This window comes from Pelophylax lessonae (assembly GCF_965119305.1).
Source record: "Pelophylax lessonae genome assembly, chromosome: 8".
Taxonomy (NCBI): domain Eukaryota; kingdom Metazoa; phylum Chordata; class Amphibia; order Anura; family Ranidae; genus Pelophylax; species Pelophylax lessonae.
Window position 1 is genome coordinate 26,960,020 of NC_138775.1, and position 17,453 is coordinate 26,977,472.

General features: G+C 45.1%; 1 protein-coding gene across 3 annotated transcripts in view; it reads left to right on the top strand.

Annotated features, from left to right (window-relative positions):
* LOC309561756 (solute carrier family 26 member 6-like) overlaps window positions 1-17,453 on the top strand; it is a 93,417-nt gene extending 75,964 nt beyond the window's left edge. For all 3 annotated transcript variants that reach the window (XM_082265766.1, XM_082265765.1, XM_082265767.1), the window contains exons 16-20: window positions 1,657-1,791; window positions 3,282-3,473; window positions 6,199-6,253; window positions 8,008-8,144; window positions 17,207-17,453. In XM_082265766.1, the coding sequence (XP_082121892.1) occupies window positions 1,657-1,791; window positions 3,282-3,473; window positions 6,199-6,253; window positions 8,008-8,144; window positions 17,207-17,227 (540 nt within the window). In that variant the 3' untranslated portion in view covers window positions 17,228-17,453. The remainder of the gene's footprint in view (window positions 1-1,656; window positions 1,792-3,281; window positions 3,474-6,198; window positions 6,254-8,007; window positions 8,145-17,206) is intronic.

Sequence of the window (17,453 nt, forward strand, 5' to 3'; positions counted from 1 at the left end):
CCCTGGCCCTATCTTATATGAAGGATAGCCTTATGCCTATCCCATGCATGCTTAAACTCCTTCACTGTATTTGCAGCTACCACTTCTGCAGGAAGGTTATTCCATGCATCCGCTACTCTCAGTAAAGTAATACTTCCTCATATTACTTTTAAACCTTTGCCCCTCTAATTTAAAACTGTGTCCTCTTGTGGTAGTTTTTCTTCTTTTAAATATGCTCTCCTCCTTTACCGAGTTGATTCCCTTTATGTATTTAAAAGTTTCTATCATATCCCCTCTGTCTCTTCTTTCTTCCAAGCTATACATGTTAAGGTCCTTTAACCTTTCCTGGTAAGTTTTTTCCTGCAATCCATGTACTAGTTTAGTAGCTCTTCTCTGAACTCTCTCTAGAGTATCTATATCCTTCTGGAGATATGGCCTCCAGTACTGCGCACAATACTCCAAGTGAGGTCTCACCAGTGTTCTGTACAGCGGCATAAGCACTTCTCTCTTTCTACTGCTTATACCTCTCCCTATACATCCAAGCATTCTGCTGGCATTTCGTGCTGCTCTATTACATTGTCTTCCCACCTTTAATTCTTCTGAAATAATTACTCCTAAATCCCTTTCCTCAGACACTGAGGTCAGGACTGTGTCAAATATTCTATATTCTGCCCTTGGGTTTTTACGCCCCAGATGCATTATCTTGCACTTATCCACATTAAATTTCAGTTGCCAGAGTTCTGACCATTCTTCTAGTTTTCCTAAATCCTTTTCCATTTGGCGTTTCCCTCCAGGAACATCAACCCTGTTACATATCTTTGTGTCATCAGCAAAAAGACAAACCTTACCATCGAGGCCTTTTGCAATATCACTTATGAAGATATTAAACAAAATTGGTCCCAGTACAGATCCCTGAGGTACCCCACTGGTAACATCACCTTGTTCTGAATGTTCTCCATTGACTACAACCCTCTGTTGTCTGTCACTCAGCCACTGCCTCATCCACTCAACAATATGGGAGTCCATGCTCAATGACTGCAGTTTATTGATAAGTCTTCTATGTGGGACAGTGTCAAAAGCCTTACTAAAATCTAGATATGCAATGTCTACTGCACCTCCACCGTCTATTATTTTAGTCACCCAGTCAAAAAAATCTATAAGATTTGTTTGACATGATCTCCCTGAAGTAAACCCATGTTGTTTTTCATCTTGCAATCCATGGGATTTAAGATGTTCCACAATCCTATCCTTTAATAGGGTTTCCATTAATTTGCCTACTATTGATGTCAGACTCACTGGTGTATAGTTGCTCGATTCCTCCCTACTACCTTTCTTGTGAATGGGCACGACATTTGCCAATTGTCGTGCCCAGAGAATAGGTGCCGACCTTCCCTCAACAATAGATCTCTCCCAGCAACAAAAGACTCCCCCTAGCATCAAAGGATCCCCAGTTACAATAGATCCCCCAGCATCATAGACGCTCCAGCACACCTTACCATTACATACATTCAGTGCTGGAGGTGCCGGGAACTGCGTTCCCTCACGTTCCCCCTGAAAAAAAAACCTGACTCTACCTATTCACATATTTCCAAAGGATTGATCAAATTTCTCTGAATTCGTTATTTTTGGAATGACGTATTTCTCTCTGCTTCCTTGTAACTATATCTTCATTTGTAGAGTGGAATTGAAGTGGATAAACTTATTGAAATGAAGAAAAAAGCCAATAAAAAAGAAGCTCAGCTACAGAAAAAGGCGGAAAAACAGGCTAAGAAGGAACTGAAACGAAGGAAAGGAGAGATGACGCTGGACAAAGTAAGGTGGCTAGGGGGGCGAAGGAAGGCTTAAACCTAACATCAAGAATTTAATATATTGCAGCTTATCAGTCATTAGATATGGTGGCTGCTTTAGTTTTAGTTTTCTTTTCTTAGGCTTTTTTCCCTGGTGATCTGGCTGACCAGTAAGTGCCGGTTCACACATATGCGATGCGGGAACCCTGCCAATCCACTGCGGGTTCCCACATCGCATTCAACTCGCAGGCAGTTCACACTGCCATATGCGAATCACTGGGGGTGTCAATACAAAGTTAACAACACCCCCAGAGCAGTTCACATATCGCAGTGTGAACGGTCAGTTTGGATATGAATGGGATTGCATAGGTGTGGACACCCATGCGATCAGATTCTGGTGCGGACCCAAAAAAGGGTCCTGTGTGTGTTGTGTCAGAATGCGATGCAAATTCAGCCATACAATCTGTATACAATCTCTATGGCTGAATTTGCATCGCACAGACCTAGCATGTGATTTGCAGAGCAGTGTGCTCCGATTCATAGGCAATGTCTGTCATCGTACTGATGTGAACTGGGACTAACACACCTCCCTGTATTGCAGTGTCTCCGCTCTAGATAGAGGAGCAATGGAGACACCTTTGGACAGCAGCATTATCCGTCTGAGGGAAACCGAGTGCTAGATGAACTAGCACAGTGTTTCTCAACTCCGGTCCTCGGGGCACACTAACAGGCCAGATTTTAGGTATTACCTTAGGGAGATGCAGACGAGAATACTGCAATCACTGAGCAGCAAATGATATCACCTGGGATGTCTTTCAGTTTTCTTGCAAACCTGGCCTGTTAGTGTGCCCCAAGGACTGGAGTTGAGAAACAGCTAACTAGCAGATATAGAATGACTTGATTAACAAATGAACCACTTCCGGACCGCCCGGCGTGGTTATACGTCGCTACTTTGATGTTAGATACTGGGGTTATGGCAGCAGATAGCTGCCATTACTCCAGTATTTTTTTAATGGGTGGGCTGTCCTCTTTCGGTCCTTTTTTGCGGTCCTCTTTCACATAAAAGTGGTCCCAGCGGTGGATTACTTTTATGGGCAGCAGGAGAGGTACCCCCCCCCCCCTCCCGCCGCTTCCTTGTCGGTTTCACCGATTACCGGAGCCGTCGGTAGCTGGGAAAAAGAGCCGGTCCTCTCTCCTCCTAGGCAGGACAAGATGGCCCTCATTTGACTCTATATGGCCTTGGAGGACCAGAGCGACGTCATACATTGCTTCGTCCCAACAGCTTTAAAAGGTTAAGGACCGCCCGCTGCAGTTATACTGCACTATAGAGGGATATGCTTTTATGTATATTTCATTTGTATTTCATATTTTATTTCTGAGGTTTACAACCACTATTTTAGTCCAAATTAGAAAAAAAAATCTACATTTCATAACAGTAATATTTTTTGTGAATTTAATGTTCCAAAAAAAAGATGACTCATGCAGCTTAGTGAATTGACCTTTCATATTTTCTAGGTAAATGAGCTGGATTCAATTGCCGTTCACAGTTTGGACACCGCAGATCAAGAGCTCAGGAACAACTGTGGAATCTTAGAAGAGAGCACCGTAAACTGCCTGGAACACAATGAGTTCCCCATCCACTCCCTCATCCTGGATCTGAGCACCGTTAGTTTTGTAGACACCGTCAGCATTAAGATGCTGAAAAACGTAAGTCTGGAAACTTGCCGTAATTGTGCTCCAGTATGCCACAGATCCGAATCCGGAACTCAACCGTTTGTATATGGCAGAGATTTTGTTGCAGGATTTTATCAACAGTCACTTCTTTTACTTCTTTTATGTTTCATGTTGTATTTTGTATTGCTTAATATCAGACGTAGGCTTGCGAATAGGACTTTTTGACAATTAAAATCTATTGGTTATATGTTTTCAATTGAGGATTTTGAGGGGTTATGTTTAAAGTGATCTATGGTAGGTTATAGACCAACCTTTCACAAGTTTTTTACTTGAAGGAATATTTGAAATAACTTTCAGTTCTGCCAGGAACACTTGCTAAATAATAATTTTAAGAAATGTGTGTCTGGATGTGGCCCTTTGCTTACATTTATCTTACCCTTGAGCCACTATTCCTCCGACAGACACCAATGATGGGGCACTATTCTTCCCACTGACGGGCACCATTCCTCCCACTGATGCCAATAACGGGACACCATTCCTCCCACAGACAAAAATGATGGAGCACCATTTCTCCCACAGACACCAATGATGGGGCACTAGTCTTCCCACTGACGGGCACCATTCCTCCAAATGATATCAATGATGGGGCACCATTCTCCCCATTGATACCAATGATGGGGCACCATTCCTCCCAATGATACCACTGATGGGCACCATTCCTCCCACAGACATCAATGATGGGACACTAGTTTTCCCACTGATGGGCACCATGCCTCCAAATGATGCCAATTATGGGACACCATTCCTCCCACTGATACCAATTATGGGGCACCATTCCTCCCACTGATACCAATGATGGGGCATCAATCCTCCCAATGATGGGGCACCATTCTTCCCAAGGATACCACTGACGGGCACTATTTCTCCCACTGATGCCAATGATAGGGTACCATTCTTCCCACTGACACCAATGATGAGGTACCATTCCTCCCATTGACACCAATGATGGGGCACTAGTGTTCCCACTGATGGGCACCATTCCTCCAAATTCTATTAATGATGGGGCATCATTCCTCCCACTGATATCAATGAAGGGGCACCATTCCTCCCAATGATAACTATGATGGGGCACCATTCCTCCCACTGATACCAATGATGGGGCACCATTCCCCCCAATGATACCAATGATGGGGCACCAGTCCTCCCAATGATAACAATGATGGGGCACCAGTCCTCCCAATGATACCAGTGATGGGGCACCATTCCACCCAATGATACCAATGATGGGGCACTATTAATCCCTAAATACCAACAATGGGGTACTATCCCTCCCACTAAAACCAATGAGGAGGTGCTGTTTACTTCCACTAATGCCAGAGAGTTTTCTAATCCCACTGGGATTAGAGCCTGAAGGAAAATTAACTGGCCCTTTGTTTAGAAAGTTTGGAGACCCCTGTATAAGTAGAACAGTGAGTTGCGACATAGGAATAAATAAAAGTATAATGAATGTCACATATTTAGTGTATTTTAAAACCTAAAGGCTGCTTTATCTGACAAAATTATTATTATTATTTAGGACCAGGAAAAAGAGAGTAAACGTTGTAGTAGTCCCTCACATTGGTGGTCAGTAGGCAAACTGCCAATTACGTTGAGGGTTACCTACAAGAGTACCTCCCTACATTGATGGTCCATGAAATACTCCTTTACATTGGTGGTCAGTAAAGAAAGGTCCCCTTAGAGCAGCCTTTCTCAACCTTTTCAACACAGAGGAACCCTTGAAATAAATTTCTAGTCTCGGGAACCCCTGCTAAAAATTTAAAATCTACAACTCATTACACATTAGAGTGACAGTCAGTGGGAAGAATGCTCCTTACTCTTGTCATCATTAGGAAGAATTACCCCCGAGTTAAGAGGAACAATGGTGTCATTGGGAACTTGTCGGAGAGGCAGAAATTGCCCATTGCTCAAGGAACCCCCAGCAACCTCAGGAGGAGCCCTAGGGTTCCATGGAACTCTGGTTGAGAAACCCTGCCTTAGATTGCTGGTCAGTGGAAGAAAGGACCCATTACACTGGTAGGCAGTGGTAAAAAAAAAATGTCTCTTACATTTGTGGTCATTAAGCAGAATGCCCTTTACATTGGTGGTTGGTGAAAAGAATGCCCCTTACATTGGTGGCCAGTGGGGTGAATGCCTCACCCCTTACAGATAGCTAAAAAAAAAAAAAAAAAATTACTGGTGTCGATGGTTACATGTCTGAGAGGCAGAAATTGCCCGTTTCTTAAGGAACCCCTAGCAACATCTAGAGGAACTCTAGAGATTCACTGAAACATAGTTGACAAAGACTGATTTGGGCTTTCAAGCATATACATATTCCTAACAAAAGCAGTACATGAGCTTTATAACAAGCCCTCTGTAGCTACAGGCACTGTGGAGAAATTCATTCTCAAAATTCTCAGCATAACGTTAGACAGGCTCAGAGCTTCAGCTGTGAACATTTTGAGGATGCATTGGTCCCTAGAGGAGTGTTTAAAGGTTGTGGTATAGTGGAAGAGCTGTGGGCTAGGTTGTTGTTTTTGGGGATAGATTTGTTTTGTTAAGGTGCTCACATTACTCTGTGGGTTGAGATAAGATTTAAATGTCAGCTTGCATGTATTTCACTTAATATTTATAAAGGATACGATGCTCTCTAGGCAAGAATAACAAGTGCTTGAAATATTGGCGCAATGGCAATGTCCTTCTATTTTATTTTTTATTTTAGCTATTTCGTGATTTCCATGAAATCAATGTGAATGTTTACCTCGCGGGATGTCATGGTAAGTAAAAAGCAGGTCAATAAGAGAAATAATATATAATATAATGTGTTATTGCAATGTAAAAAATGCTTTTTATTTCAATCTTATTTTAGGGTGTTCATAGTGGACGGTGCTTCAGGGTCCCCAGGGAAGATGCTAGGCAGAGGCGTAACTAGAACCTTCAGGGCCCCAGTGCAAGAAACCAGGAAGGGACCCCTGGCCAGGGCCCTTCCCTTCAAGCCTGGGGCTCTTCTCACTGATCCTGGGGCCCTTTACTCACGTTGCAGGGCCCTTTATTACGGTCCCACAGCGGGACCCTTTCACAAGTTCTGCAGTGGGCCCCCTTCCTGCCATCTTGGGGCCTCCCCCACGGTGGTGGAATGCCAGGGCCCGGTCGCAAGTGTGACCTTTTGCGATCCTGGAAGTTCACCCACTGGAGTCAGTAGTTTTTATTTTTTGATATTTTAATTGTATTATTTTTTATCATTTTATTTTCTTTTTTTTTACAATGTCACTGACTATGACTCTGTCCATTCAGAAAAGAAAGGAGATGGTAAATTACATATTTACTGACCCCTTCCTGGTTCTCTATTTTGACACATCCCCTGCAGCAGCCGGCAGGAGAGGGGAGGGAGCACATTGGGGGGAGGGGGCAGCACAGTAGGGTGGTGGCCAGGGGAGCACACAGGGGCCCAGAGACAGCCGAACACAAGTGAACTGGATAGGAGTGGCGGGGGCAGCATACAGAGGAACCAAACTCCTCCATTTTCCTCCTGCAGCTACAGGAGGAAAAAGGAGGACAGTGATTTCTCTACATGCTGCCCCCGCCGCTCCTCCTATCCAGGTGTACAGGGGAGCCGCACAGGCCCCCTGAAGCATGGGGCCCGGTTGCTATTGCAACCCCTGTAGTTATGCCCCTGATGCTAGGGAAATTGGCTGCCTCGCTCATTGATCTCACAGACCATAGAAGTGTTAAAAGGAGTGCCAAACCACAAGATAAAAGAGTCAAAGATTATTTAATTGCTCGTAATTTGATCTTTTGAAAATGCCAACACGTTTCAGGGGCCAAACACTCCTGCTTCATCAGGGCTATAAAATAAATATAAAACAAAGTGATAAAAGCTGGTATCCAAAAATACATACAGTATGTATAAAAATAAATACCTCCTAATAGTATATTATTTGATGAAACTAGCAGCCCTGATGAAGGGGAGTGTTGACACCTGAAAAGCATTGGATGTTTAAAACGATCGAATTATGAATAATTTCTTGGACTTTATCTTGTGGTTTGTAGCCCCTTGCTATACTTTATTGGTCGGAGTCACTTCCGGGTACTCATTGCCAGAAGCCTTGTTGCATGTGAGCCATCTGACCACCGCCTATAGACCTGTTTAAAAGTTTCCTTCTGCTTTATTCTTTGAATAAAGTATGAACTGTCAGTGCCTCTTTATTGTGTTTTACTGGAGTTCTCCCACAGTGTTAACTCCTTCCCTGCCAGTGTCATTATTACAGTAACAGTGCATATTTTTAGCACTGATTAATGTATTAATGTCACTGGTCCCCCGAAAAGTGTAAAAAATGTCAGTTAGGGGTCCGATCTGTCCGCCGCAATGTCGCAGTCCCGCTAAAAATCGCAGATCACTGCCATTACTAGTAGTTAGTAAGACGCAATAAATTTCCAAATAACGAAAAATTTGTCCGAATTTCAATTCAGAACGAAGCGAACCCTTTTAGACGACAAGCATGTAACGTGATAATATTTGTGATTGTGACAGAGAACATTCTGGAACAGCTAGAGGTGGGAGGCTTTTTCAGCAAGACGATCACCAAGTCTCGGTTATTCCCCTCTGTCCATGATGCCGTCACTTACATCACACAGACATCAGGACGGCAAGAAGCAAAAGACAAGCATGTGAGTTGAAATGTACTTGTTATAAAATGAGACTTCTCCATCCAATGTATTTCATGTGGGCACCCCAAACTTCACAATTTTAGTCTTGGTTCACACTATAACTCGCATTGGGAGCCGCACCGCATTCCTGTGAAGTTTACATGCGACTCAATGCAGTGCGATTTCAGCCCATTCATTTTGAATGGGCTGAAATTGCACCGCAATGCACCAAGGAAGTGCAGGCACCTATTTTTGGAGCGGCACCACAACCATGTCGCATTTTAGGTTGTTATTATTATTATACAGGATTTATATAGCGCCAACAGTTTACGCAGCGCTTCACAATTATAAAAGGGAAACAATACAGTTACAATAAAATAAAATACAAGAGGATTAAGTGGGCCCTGCTCAGAAGAGCTTACAATCTAATAGGTTGTGTACAAAAGGTAACTGTGGGGAATGAGCTGATGGAAGAGGTAAGAGATTAGTTGGAGGTCTGGTTGAAAAAAGACACAAGTCCATCTTGTTCAGCCAATAAAATTTGTCAGGTTGCAACCTGTGAAGCAGTGTGTGCAAACCGCACTGCGTTTGCGATCCTTTTGGGGTGTTAACTTTTTAGTGACACTCACAGCAGATCATAAACACAGTGCGATTGCAATGCGGCAACTATTTACGCATTTACGTTTTTGCCAGCTGTTTGCACGCACCTCATTTAAAGTCCCAATCTCCTTCTTTTTTTTTTTTCTCTGTAACCACTTCCCGCGAACTGGCGTACCTGTACGTTGGCTTGAAGAAGTGGTTGTATCGGGGGTTGATATGCAGCTAGAGGCATCAACTCGGTACCGTTTTTTAGAGCCGGCGGTTGGCTTTCTAATGATAACCAATGCCGCTCAGAGATATCCCCTCCCCCCTCCCCTTCTGCCACTCTGCCCGGGTCTCCTGTCCCACTGGGAGACCCAAGCAACCAGCCGGCATGTCCGCCAGCTGGTTAGAGTCCCGAACTAAGCCGGATTCGGCTTCAGTCGGGTCTCCAATCAAGTAACCCGGAAGCGACTTCACAACGTCACTTCCAGTTTACTCGGCTGCCAACGGCGCTGATTTAAAAAAAAGTTACAGTATTCAAAAATGCAGATTTTGGGGTTTTGAATAATTTGAAGTGCAGTCTTTTAGACCCCAGATCCCTCCTTAAAGAGTACCCGTCACTGTCACAAGGAATGCTTACATGTTTACCTGTCACTGCCTTTTTCTGTCACAAGGGATGATGATGTAGCACCCTCCTAGATAGGTGCTAGGCGGGGAGAATAGTTTGCTCTGCCTGCTTAACAGGGGAGTAGCAGGTAAATCATATTCTGCTCCATCTGCTTATCAGGGGAGCCTAGTCAGTAGTTAGGCAAACAAGAAGAGATGGGGCACCCGGATGACCAAGGATGGAAAGCCTGTATGCAACCTCAGCAGCTCTGTTGGGGACTCCTGGGTACAGAGTCTGAAAGGAAAACTGAAAGATGGAGAGCGCTTCTGGTTATGGCTGTATGAATCAAATTAGTACCAGTATATAAAGGCAACAACCATAATATGGCTAAATGAGGCTCCACTCCAAAAAGGAAAATCCAAAGTCACACAGTTTATTGGGTAAAAAGCTATTAAAATGAAACAAAGGCTGATAGGGTGTTGGGCTGAGCCTGTGTACTTGCCCCAACTGCTGATGTAATGCTGGCTGAGTCTCCGGCCAGACGACAAAGCCAGCTGGCTTCCACGCTGTCACCTAAGGGATGGACACTGGGTGAACCGAGGCTCTGGATGGACTGTCGGTGCAGACACCGGATGTGAAGAGCACTTGCGCTGGATCCAAGCAGCGGCAGCACAGGAGATGACATCACTCCCGTGACAGGAGAAGGAAAGCCTGCGACTCCTACAACAAGAAAGCCAACGGTCCCATCACCATGAAGACATGTTTCGCGCTCCGCCAGGATGCATGTGGAGAGAGAGAGAATGTCCAAGCCGGGGTGCATGCAGGTAGTGCGGGCCAGTGAGCGGCCACCTGATGCATTGAAAGCTGCAGCAGCAGAAATAAAGTCTGCTCCAAAACAGGCAGAGGGGAGAAGATGGCCAGCGGTGACCGAGGCTGCAAGTGTGAGTGTGAGCAGCGAGGAAGAGGCCGGGGTCATCGATGTGGGGTCTCCCAACTTTCAGCATCGGTTTGGATCCTTGGAGGAGGGATTAGATGTTTGGAAGTCAGAGGAAGTGACTGAATAGGACTGGGGGTCCCAAGATCGGAGCAGTCCGGCCAGTCTTGGCTCACATGATGAGGAGGCTGGGGATTCCGTGGTGCGAGGACAGTGCGCCAGGAATCTGGGGTTCTGTAAGGCCTATGCTAATCGGGTCCCAGACCTATCCCCACCTAGAAACTAAGCTCGGGATCAGAATGAGGCCTATGCCTCCCTCATCAAAAGAGAGGAGACCCCGTATTCCCCAGCTGGGATAGGTAACTGGAAGACCCTCCCCAGATTTTCCAGGATGCGGAGGTGGATACAGCAAAAGGTGGACTTAGAATATGGGTATGACTATCCCTATGCTCCACGGGAGGTCATGCTGGAGATAGAGGCCAAAAGAGAATCCTGGTGTGATGAGACTATATGGGACTTTCTCTTTGTCCCCAAACCCTATTGTAATCAGTCCAGGTTGTACTTGTGGAAAACTTTCCTGTCGGTGAAGGCACAATAGAATCATGGGCGGGCTATCTACTTGGATCGGATAGAGGTCTGCCGCCCAGATGGATCTGGCCAGGCTTGGTTAGTTAGAATTCAAGAAAAGAGTGGGGGAAAGTTGTGCGGATCCCCCATCCAGATTTCTACTGCTAAGAAGAAAATACTGAATCCACATTGAGGCTGGCTAGCCTATGTCTATTAATTGAGAGACACTTCAGAGGGCCAACCCTCTAATCTTTCAGGAGAAACAATAGACTGCAATATGCTGTTTCGGGCCATCGGGCCGGTATCATGGGTTACAATTTATTCAGAGTTCTAAGTGAACTACCTTTGGCCAACGGGCCGACAGTGGAACTCTGTGGGTGACTGCCCAGAAGAAGTGGGCGGTGCCCTGGGAGTCTTTGGTGGGGGGTGCCCTGGTGGCAGGGGCCCCTGAAGAAACTACTACAAGCCCCTACAGGACTTATGGTTGTCCAGGCTCCGGCAACAAAAGTCTGTTGGCAAGAAAAAACTGGGTGCTTAACATTGTGGTGAAGAAGACATTGCAGACACCAGTTTTTCTTTGGACTATTAGAAGGTAGTCAGTGGCAGGGTTCAGGATCACCTTGTAGGAGTGGTGCTGAGCGTCGTGTCAAGACTGACAAGTGGAGTACCTACTAGGTGGTCTACTTATTCAAGGGATGTGAGTGTTTTGGTTCATAGCTGGATTTTCAGGCGTTCCATTGCTCCATTGACAAAGAAGAGAGATATATATTCTTGTTCTGCAGGTTATATACTTTGAAATGTATTTTGGCATTTATCTATATATCGCCTGCGTTTCATGGTGGGGTCCTACGTGAATTAGGGACGTACCAGCTGTGCCACCTAAAAGTGCCAGTATATATCATGGGTGATTTCAACTGTTATGTTGGCCCCAACCTAGATAAACACCAACCTGCCTCTGCGGGCAGGGGTACCAGCCTTAGGCTACTAAATAAATTTGCAAGGAAAATGGGATGGATTGATCCATGGTGCAGCATGCATGCGGGTGAGAAACTCTTTATGTTTTTCTAAAACTTACTTGTCCCTGTCAAGGATAGACCTTTGCCTTTGTTCCCCATAAGCCGCCCTTTATGTGTCTGACGTATGCCCTTCAGGGAATTTCAGATCACTCTCCCTTACTAGTCTGTCTGGAGGCTGGACCTCCATCTAATCTGCATAAGGCCCCGTGGAAACTGAATGCCTTCTGGATACATCTCTTCCCATCTCATGAAAGGATCAGGACCAGAATAGCGGAGTTTTGGCAAACTCATGTTGGGCAGCCTAGCATAGGCTCCACTTGGAAGACATTTAAAGCATTTCTTTGAGGGCTTTTCATTGCTGAAATTCAAGCCATCAAAAGGACAATGGCAGCCCAGGGTGAACAGGCGGCACAGCTGGTCCGTTGCTTGGAGGTTCAGTTTATAGCTGACCATTGAGATTAAAATAGGGAGTGTTGGCTGACAGCCCAGGAGGCGTTTTCTCGCATTTCCACCGCAGCGGCCAAAAAGAAATGCTTCTTTAATAAGTTGGCTTTCTTTGAGGAAGGGAAACAAACGGGTCGCCTTTTGGCTAAATTGGCACATTCTCACCAGGCATGGATTGGTGCATTGAGAAAGAGGGACGGCCTAATAGTTAACTCCCTAAAGCAGATTCTGGCTGAACTAGTTGACTAATATTTGACTTTATATCAATCCAAACAGACCTATTCAGAGGAGGCATTACTTAACTATATACAAGATATTCCATTGCCATCCTTATCTGCCTCCTCAGATAAACTCTGATGATCCCCTGACAGTGGAGGAATTTCAGGTAGCGACCAACTTGTTCCCTAACTCAAAGGCGCCGGGGGAAGATGGAATACCAACTGAAGTGTACAAGTTTTATGATGTGGACATGCTATCCCATTTACTTAAGGCGAGAGATGCACAAAGATTACCTCCATCCATTAACAGGGCAAATATTGTATTACTGCTAAAACCTGGAAAGGAACCCTTGGATCCGGACTCCTATAGGCCCATTTCACTCCTACAGGAAATATTAAAATCCTGGCAAAAATCCTGGCTCTCTCGCTGTATTCTGTCATAGCTTCCATTATACATTCTGATCCGGCTGGCTTTGTGCCCCAAAAATCTACCTCCATCAATCTATGCAGATTGTTTCTCAATCTACAGTCTCGGGCTGATAATGGGGAGATAGGGCGCTGTTATCTCTTGACGCGTTTGACAGCATTGAGTGGGCTATAATGCGCAAGTTTGGATTTGGGCAGGGGTATATCTCCTGGGTCCAACTCTTCTATCAAGCCCCTAAGGCGGTTATTTGGGAGGCGGGAAAAATGTCCCCCAGTTTTGACCTGTATAGGGGTACCAGGCAGGGATGCCCCCTGTCCCCACTCCTCTTCGCAATTTCAAATGAGCCTTTGGTAGCACTTATTAGATCGAATACAAATATAAGTGGCTTTAAATATGGACCTCTTCATGGAAAAAATCATGTTATATGTGGATGACACTAAGCTGTTGTTGGGGGACGCCATTCTCTCCCTTAAAGAGGCCATGGCAGTAATCAATGAATTTGGATTAAATTCGGGACTGGTCATTAATTGGTCCAAGTCTTCCCTTATGCCATTAGATAAAGCGCCAGATTCCTCCTCTTTAGTGACGGCCAATATACCCATTTACCTTAATTTTAAGTATCTGGGCATTCAGATAACCCCCAACCCTTTGGATTATCTCCGCCTTAAAGAGGTTGTACACTCGTTCAAAAAAAATTTTTTTTTCTTACAACCTGCAAGAGAAAGACATAATGAGCTAGTATGCATCGCATACTAGCTCATTATGAAATACTTACCTTAGAACGAGCCCCCGCCGTGCCGCTCTCTTACCTGTATGACGAGCGACATGTTCAGTCGCCCGTCTTCCGGGATCGCGGCATCCGGCCATCTGATTGGCCGGAGCCGCGGTGACGTCACTCCCGCGCACGCGCGCGGGAGCCGACGGTCACGGCACGGGGCTCTGAAGGAACGGCACGATCAGCCGTTCCTTCAGAGCGCATGCGCCAGTGACGTCACTGGCTGCATTAAAGGTAAATATCTCCTAAACCGTACATGTTTAGGAGATATTTACAGTATCTATAGGTAAGCCTTATCATAGGCTTACCTATAGGTACAACTTCCTGAGGAGGGTTTACTTCCTCTTTAACCTAACACCTCTTCTTGCCAGATTTTGTGATAAGGTAAAGGTATGGTCTAGACCAGGGATCCTCAAATTATGGCCCTCCAGCTGTTGCGGAACTACACATCCCATGAGGCATTGTAAAACTCTGACATTCACAGACAGGATTAGGCATGATGGGAATTGTAGTTCCTGAACAACTGGAGGGCCATAGTTTAAAGACCCATGGTCTAGACTTAAAATGTCTCTCAGACCAACCTAATAAAGATGATCCTCATGCCCCAATTATTGTACATCCTGCAAAACTCCCCAGTAGTTATACCTCTAAAAGTGTTCCGCATTATTAATTCAATGTTTTGCTCCCTCCTCTGGCTGTCCAAAAACCCCAGGGTGAAATTGGAGCAATTTCAGCGGCCCAAGGATCTTGGAGGGCTTGCTCTGCCCAATACATGGCTATACTATTTAGCATCACAAATGCAACATATAGCACGAGCCATGCGCCCAGCCATGGAGACGGGGGGTGGTAATGAAGACCCTTATATTAGATTACTGACACATACAGTGGGCTCAGAGGTGGTGGTGAGTGGTCTGGAGGCGCTGATATTCAGCAAGTCAAATAAACTTTTACCCACATACGCTCTCATGCAAAAAACTTGGAATAAGGTTAGGCAGTTACAACAGGTTACGGGATTTATTAGGTTCAGTCCTATTTGGGATAACGCTCGTTATTCGGAGATAGCTATGTTACAGTATGGTGCTAGGTGGAAACGGTATGGGATTACACATTTATGTCATATTTTTTTCTGATGGGGTGTTGTGTACATTCTCTGAACTAAGAGATAGGTTTCATCTCCCTAATTCGATGCAGTTTTATTATATGCAGCTTCAACATGCGGTGAAGGCACAAAGGGGAGTTGATCTCTGGGTACAATCGCCCACTGCCGTGTTTAATTTCATGAATGAGGTGGATACCTATTATGGATTTATATCACATTGCTATTCTATGCTACTGAATAGTTTTCTAAGAGACCACCCCATGAGTGTGACCTCTCGCTGGGAAAGAGATGTAGGGGCATTTGAGGAAGAGCAATGCGAGGAGTCCCTACAGGCAGTCCAACAGTGCTCTGAACGTTGCTCAGCGCCTCTCCCAACTGTATTTGCTCCTTAGGGTTCACTACACCCCAGCTAGACTTATATCGTATGGGCAGGAGGGAAAGCTCTATTTTCACATGCTGCAACAGAGACCACGGTGATCGAATTCACCTAATGTGGAGGTGTCGTGGGACGAATCGTGCTGCGATAGTAGAAAAACGCATCGCATGAAGCTTGTCGCCCAAAAGTAGCTCCCAAATTTTTTTTGGGGCAACAAACTTCATGCAATGCGGTTTGCCGCAATAGCAGTGCAATTTATCTCGTGACAATCGCAGCAGAGCTGCACCGCGATTTTAGGGGTCATTAAAATAAATGGCATCTGAAATGCACGTTGTACGAGTTGTCATTTTACCAGAGCCTTTTAAAATCGCCGACAGAATGGTGCCAATTATGGAATTCCGCTCTGGGATAGTGGGAATCTCTCATAACGCACACAGCAGGTGTGTAGATAGAGACTGGTTTAGGCGCTCAGAGGTCAAAGGTCAAAGAGTTCATATAGATATAAGCTGAAACAATGGCAGATAAAAGTGTTGATGTACACAGGTGGGGCAAACAGTTTGCACAGGGGGGGATTAATAGTCCATGTGCCAATTTCTGACTGTTCTTAGAAGCAATCCAAGGGTGGTCCGCAGCTCAGGGTCAGCTCATTCAAACAGAGTGAAGTCCACTCTAAACGGATAAAGGAGGAGGGAAGAGCGCCACTTGAGTGCAAGATAATGATTTATTATGACATAAATACGTAGTAACTTTACATTAAAGTAAGGATAAAAGCGTCTGTCAGGTCCAAAACGGTTCCACGATGGTGAGATGGGTCCGCACAATCCAGGGTGCCTCAGGTACAGAGCGCCAGACCAGCTGGCTGTGTGCGTCCGGTCGATCGGGCAGATCAGAAAGAGGCGGCCGTGGAGGGAACCAGAAGGCGTCTGACGTCAGTGGCAGGAAACTGGCAAGATGGCTGAGGGAGCTTCAAGACGCGTTTTCAGAGTTGAAGTGCTACAACTGAAGAAGCAGTGCGCATGCCCTGCCCAGGCCCTCGCTCAGACTCCGAAACGCGTTTTGAAGCTCCCTCAGCCATCTTGCCAGTTTCCTGCCGCTGACGTCAGACGCCTTCCGGTTCCCTCTACGGCCGCCTCTTTCTGATCTGCCCGGACGCACACAGCCAGCTGGTCTGGCGCTCTGTACCTGAGGCACCCTGGATTGTGCGGACCCCTCTCACCATCGTGGAACCGTTTTGGACCTGACAGACGCTTTTATCCTTACTTTAATGTAAGTTAGGGCCCTTTCACACGGGCGTTCCGTATGTCCGCAAATCATCCTATTTTTTGTGGATGATTTACGGATATAATGAATGTTTATGGGATTGCGGATGACCATCCGCCGACATCTGATTTTCTTCCTTTCAGTTCTGTTCCGTTTTTTGGAACGGAACAGAACCCTATTTTTGTTCCGTTTTTAAAAAACGGAAAGGAAGCAACATCGGATGTCAGCGGTGTCATCTGCTGACATCCGCAATGCCCATAGACATGCATTATGTCCGTATATCATCCGCAAACGGATGGGATGATATGCGGACCAATGGAGCGGATGACACAAATGTCATCAGCTCCGTGTAAATAAAAAAAAAAAAAAAAAGCACCGGAGCGGAGCCAAAAAACTGATCGCCCGTGTGAAAGAGCCCTTACTACGTATTTATGTCATAATAAATCATAATCTTGCACTCAAGTGGCGCTCTTCCCTCCTCCTTTAACAGCAGGTGTGTAGAGCCAAGAATTCATCAAAGAGATCTCATCAATAGAGACCTAAGAGATAGAACAAATCATCAGGTCGTTCAGCGAAACGCAGAAATATCAGTTTTAGATGGCTATGACTATTTTTAATATAAATATAAATAAATAAAGTCAGATAATATAAAACAAATATTCTTTGTAGGATCTGGTGAGATTTAAGAAAATCAGGATGCTTCCGGTGATTTGCAAATGTTCAATAACAATACTTGTATTGAAATAGCCAATGCTAACAGCTTTTGACTTCCCTGCAGATCTTTTCCACAAGGATATGAAGAGAAGAGAGCTCCATAGTAGAAAGGCAGCACTAGAGAAGTCTGGAAGGATGTCCTGTTAAACCATCATAAATCTTATCCTGGACTTTGTGGATGTTTAGAGCTACACTGAGGACACTGTGCCGCTTCTACTGCCACCTTGTGGAAGATTTTGGTTCTTCACCAAATGTATTCTTTATATTTTATACAGAAAAACTTTGGGATCTAATTATGATTTTGGAAGAAG